Source organism: Octopus bimaculoides, chromosome 29 (assembly GCF_001194135.2).
Source record: "Octopus bimaculoides isolate UCB-OBI-ISO-001 chromosome 29, ASM119413v2, whole genome shotgun sequence".
Classification (NCBI taxonomy): domain Eukaryota; kingdom Metazoa; phylum Mollusca; class Cephalopoda; order Octopoda; family Octopodidae; genus Octopus; species Octopus bimaculoides.
Genome location: NC_069009.1, coordinates 3,124,102 through 3,129,340, shown reverse-complemented (window position 1 = coordinate 3,129,340; position 5,239 = coordinate 3,124,102). Strand labels below are relative to the sequence as shown.

At 43.7% G+C, this 5,239-nt stretch overlaps 1 protein-coding gene across 1 annotated transcript in view; it reads right to left on the bottom strand.

Moving 5' to 3' along the window:
- LOC106871536 (exportin-6) overlaps window positions 1-5,239 on the bottom strand; it is a 28,280-nt gene that overhangs the window by 19,121 nt on the left and 3,920 nt on the right. Inside the window, exons 5-8 of the mRNA XM_052977838.1 lie at window positions 4,469-4,606; window positions 2,665-3,442; window positions 1,450-1,576; window positions 414-523 (exon numbers count right to left, since the gene is read on the bottom strand). Of these exons, the coding sequence (XP_052833798.1) occupies window positions 414-523; window positions 1,450-1,576; window positions 2,665-3,442; window positions 4,469-4,606 (1,153 nt within the window). The remainder of the gene's footprint in view (window positions 1-413; window positions 524-1,449; window positions 1,577-2,664; window positions 3,443-4,468; window positions 4,607-5,239) is intronic.

The following is a 5,239-nucleotide window of genomic DNA, read 5'->3' as shown; positions in this document are numbered from 1 at the left end:
GAACAGAAACAGCTTTAGATTAAAATAACCATTTTAGTGGACCATATTTAACCTTTCGGCATTTAAGTCAGCTGTATTTGGCCCAGATATCCTCCCTGTTTTATGTTCAAATGAACCAGATCTGGCCGCTCATACCTACCCAACAATGTCGTTCTAAAAATAAACTATTCTTTTGGTTAGAGTAGCAACACTGTCAAACTAGCCAGCTGATTTGTCAAACAATTCCCGTGGTGCTTAGTCGCTATGGTTTTGCCTAGTAAAGTGAGGGGGGGGGGCAGCGAAAACCAAACAACATGGGTACAACATAAGACAAAATCTGAGGTAAAAAAAAATCAACACATTGGATGACATTCAGAGGAGCAAAAAACCCCTAAAGGGCAGAAGGAGTGAGTTATTGAAGGATTAACTCTTACCTGTTGGTGACTTCCTCATGGTCTGAAGTCCTCATCTCACTTTTGGAGTGGAGATAATCCAGGAACACTGTCCAGATATCCAGGCAACTGTAGAAGCCCTCATTGGTCGGCTGAAAATAGGGGAAAACAATTGTAGTAGTAGTAGTAGTATTAATAGTGACCTCAATATCAGCATCATTATACACACCACCATCCTCATCCTTTAGCTTTCAGATTATTCTGTCAAATGTAAAGCTTGTGAAATCGAAATCGTAATTGAACCATATTCGATGACTGGCACCTGTGCCAGTGGAGTACTAACCGCGCCGTCTGAGCGTGATCATTGCCAGAGAGGCTGTCTGGCTTCCGTGCTAGTGGCATGTAAATAGCACCATTTGAATGTGATCGTTACCAGCATCGCCTTACTGGCACTTGTGCTGGTGGCACATTAGAAAATCCTTCAAGCGAGGTCATTGCCAGTGCCGCTGGACTGGCTCCTGTGCAGGTGGCACGTAAAAACACCATTCTGAGCATAGCCGTTGCCAGTACTGCCTGATTGGCCCTCGTGCCGGTGGCACATAAAAGCACTCACTACACTCTCGGAGTGGTTGGCGTTAGGAGGGGCATTCAACTGTAGAAACTCTGCCAGATCAGATTGGAGCCTGGTGTTATAAGTGGAGAAACCTGGCTTAGTGGTTAGAGTGTTGCACTTACAATCACAAGATCATAGTTTCAATTCCCAGACGCTATGCACTGTATTCTCGAACAAAACACTTCATTTCACATTGCTCCAGTCCAATGAGCTGTAAACAAGTCACCTTGTGACTGTTTTAACCCTTAAAATGCAATCAATCCCAACTAGTTGGGGCTCACAGTATGGGTTGTACTAACCATCATTTTGATCAGTGAATACCAAAGGGGCTTGCAAGGCATCCGTTCCAGTGATCATCATCAACAGAACAACCTCTCCCACATACAGCACAGTATAGCATGCATGCACACACATGCAGCAAATTAAACTGTATCTGGATACAACATCAACAAAAATTCCACCTACCTGCCTGAAAGTGTACTTAAAAAGAAGGGCAAGAAACTCCAGCACAGGGAATTTGGCATTTGATTCGAAGCGCCTCAGATGAATACTGACAAAGAGTCGCAGGAAATCGGTGAATTTCTCTACATAGCTGCGTGGGGGGAAACAGAAAGGAAGGTTACATCATCATCATCAGCGGCAGCAACAATATTATAATTAAAGAGACAAAGAAAAGGGTTTCTAAACAGGTGTTAATACTGCTTTGTTGCTAATATATATTTTTTAATAAAGTCACTGGCTAATTGTGACACCAGAGCCTCTTCTGGAACTGCTATTCTGTATATCGCTAGAGGGGAGATGAATCACTGTTGCCTCTAGTGGTCAAGTGTAGATCTTTGGACAACACCAAGGAAGGTCGAAATCTTGTGATCTGGTGGTCTCAGCGCTGGAGGTGATGAGGATTTATCTCCCCTCTAGTGATATAAACAAGAACGCATTTGCACCAAAGGACAATATGAGTGTTTCTCTCATGGTATTTACCAAAGTATAATCTGTTCTAACAGAACATCCACATTTAAGTGAGGATAAATATTAACCCCTCAGTATTAATACTGCTTCTGTTGCTAATGAACATATTTTTTAACAAGCTCACTAACTAATCACAACACTAGCACCTATTCTGAACCTGTTATCAGTCTAGCGACCATCATTGACAAGGCCAAGAGAGGTCAAAATCTCATGATCTGGTGGTCTCAGTGCTGGAAATAGTGGGGACTTATCTCCTCACTAACAATATATAAACAAAAGTACATTTTGCACCAAAGGACAATATGAGTGTTTCTCTCATGGTATTTACCAAAGTACAATCTGTTCTAACAGAACATCCACATTTAAGTGAGGATAAATATTAACCCCTCAGTATTAATACTGCTTCTGTTGCTAATGAACATATTTTTTAACAAGCTCACTAACTAATCACAACACTAGCACCTATTCTGAACCTGTTATCAGTCTAGCGACCATCATTGACAAGGCCAAGAGAGGTCAAAATCTCATGATCTGGTGGTCTCAGTGCTGGAAATAGTGGGGACTTATCTCCTCACTAACAATATATAAACAAAAGTACATTTTGCATCAAAGGACAATATGAGTGTTTCTCTCGTGGTATCTACCACAGTATAGCCTGTTCTAACAGAACATCCACATTATATTTATTTTTCAAACTTAAAACATACATACCATTCATCGAGGTCAGCTAGTTTGTTGCCGCTGGTATTGAGGGTACTTTCTTTGGTAAGGCGCTGCAGCAAGAAGAATGTCTGCTGGAACATCTGTAGCAGGAAATCCTCAAATTCCTGAGGAACGCAGTTCTTCGACAGTAGCTCGTTGATGCAGTTCATCGCCAACACACCCAGGGACTGAGTGTTGGCCGGCGCCACAACAGCCACGCCACCAGCTCCTCCACCACCATTGCTGGGGCAAGCCGCAGCAGCACCAGCGGCAGCGGTAGAGGCGGAAACAGGGGTGTTAGCAATGGCACCGCCAGTAACAGATGCCGCATTAGCCGAGGTGGACGTGGCAGAGCCACCACCAACGCCACCACCACTTCTACCTCTGCTGCTGCTGTTGTTGTTGTTGCCGCCGCCCACTCGCTCCCCTCTGGTGGCAGTGGAGCCGGGGACTCCACTGCCACCCGCCGTCGCGCCGGTGGTGTTCACACCACCCCCGCCGGTTATGAGGACGCCACCACCGCTGCCACCACCACTCCGGTGATGGAGGTGGTGGTGGTGATAGCTAGAGCGGACCTCGCAGCCAAACGCTGCGAAGTGGAAGATGGTACTGAGGAGGTTGGGCGTGATGGTGTTGGAGAGCGGCACCCACGTGAAGTAGTGGGCCAGGCACTCGAGGGAGAGTTCGCAGAGCAGTGACGAAGACATGTCCAGAGGGGGGAGGGCCTCCAGTTGTAGGCTGCGGTTGCCACTCGACGGGGATTTGAACATGTTACTCAGCAGACTGTCTGGAGAAAGGTTGTGGAGTAGGAGGAGAAGGAGGAAGTGGTAGATGGGAAGGTACGGTAGTGTATAGTAGTAGCAAAGGGGTCGGTGAAGCATTTGAGGAAATATGGTGTGAAGCAAGGAGGATGGGGGGAGGGAGAGGAAAGAAGTAGGTGAGTAGTGGGAGAAGAAAAGGAGAACCGGGAGAGGAGCAGGTAGAGGAAAAGAAAAAGAAAAAAAGAAACAAAAGCGAGAATTTAGAGTGTAACACATTAGCATCATCAAATAATAGCAACAAACAACAGCAACAATAACAAATCATTTACAAATAAAATTTTTTAAAAAGTAATCAAAAATAAACAATACCTCCACCTCCGCCTTTGCAAAGGCAGAGGTATTGTTTTCAGTCACGTTTGTTTGTCCATGGACAAGACATCTCAAGAACTGCTGGATGGATTTGGATAAAACTTTCAGGGATGGTTGGCGTCGTGACTGGCACAAACTGATTAGATTTTGGGATCGATCTGGTACTGGACAAGGATTCTGGATTATTTGTCCTGTCTTTTTTACTTAATTTTTGAGAGTGGTCGGGTTCATTTTGAGTATTCTCGTTTGTGAGTTTATATTAGATATTCTCATTCTAAAAACCATCTCTGACTAATCGTTGAGAGGACGTTGGTGTTGCCTTGGCGGAGGTTTGCACTCTCTGAGTGCTCTTGTTTGTTAACGAAATGATTTATGATAATCAACCAATTTTTTCATTTGTGACAGCTTAACTGAATCTTGTACTTTGCCATAATGGTAAAAGAACGATAGCTTAGGGATAAATTGGTGCAGTCTTCTGATTTGCCAGTTCCTGTCAAACCATCTGATCCATGCCAGCATAGAAAACGGATGTTAAATGATGATAATCTGTGTGTGTGTGTGTGGGTGTAACAATATAGCTATCTGTGCATGGTTGTATATGCAACAGTTTTATGTATCTGTAAGGGTGGATGTATGCAAATCTGTATGTGCCCGTGTGTATGTGTATAGAAAATCACACAAACCTGATTGCAAAGGAGAGGAAGAGAACAACATCAGGGATGAACCTCGTTGCCGCGTCCCTGAGTCTCCCTGGGTCGGTGACGGTGGAGGGGTGGCTGCCACCAGGTGCCAATGTTTCTCTAAAACGGACTCAAGAATATCTGAAAGGGAGATTAAAGACAATCGCGGTTTCAGCAATGGCTGGTTCAAATCAGGGCTGTGGTGGAGATTAGAGAAAAAAAGACAAGCAGACTTCACACGGAATTTTGAAGGAAGGTTTTAATTTAGATCACTTTAACCCTTTCGTTACCATATTTCTGCTGAAATACACTTTGTTACACTTAATTTTGAAAATACTGAAGAATTTAGTAAAACCGCTTTGTCATTATTAAGCTGGGGTTTAGAACATAAATTAATAAGGAATTTTGATGGAATTTAAATCACTTTAAAACAGGTAATTTTAGACCTTAGACAAGACACACCACTCAGTCAATCTCAGCTGTAAGACCTTAGACAAGACACACCACTCTACTTGTCCCCTCAGTCAATCTCAGCTGTAAACTTTAGACAAGACACACCACTCTACTTGTCAGTTAATTCAACCTTAGACAAGACACACCATTCTACTTGTCACTTCAGTCAACCTCAGATGTAAACTTTAGACAAGACACACCATTCTACTTGTCCCCTCAGTCAACCACAGCTATAAACCTTAGACAAGACACACCACTCTACTTGTCCCCTCAGTCAACCACAGCTGTAAACCTTAGACAAGACACACCACTCTACTTGTC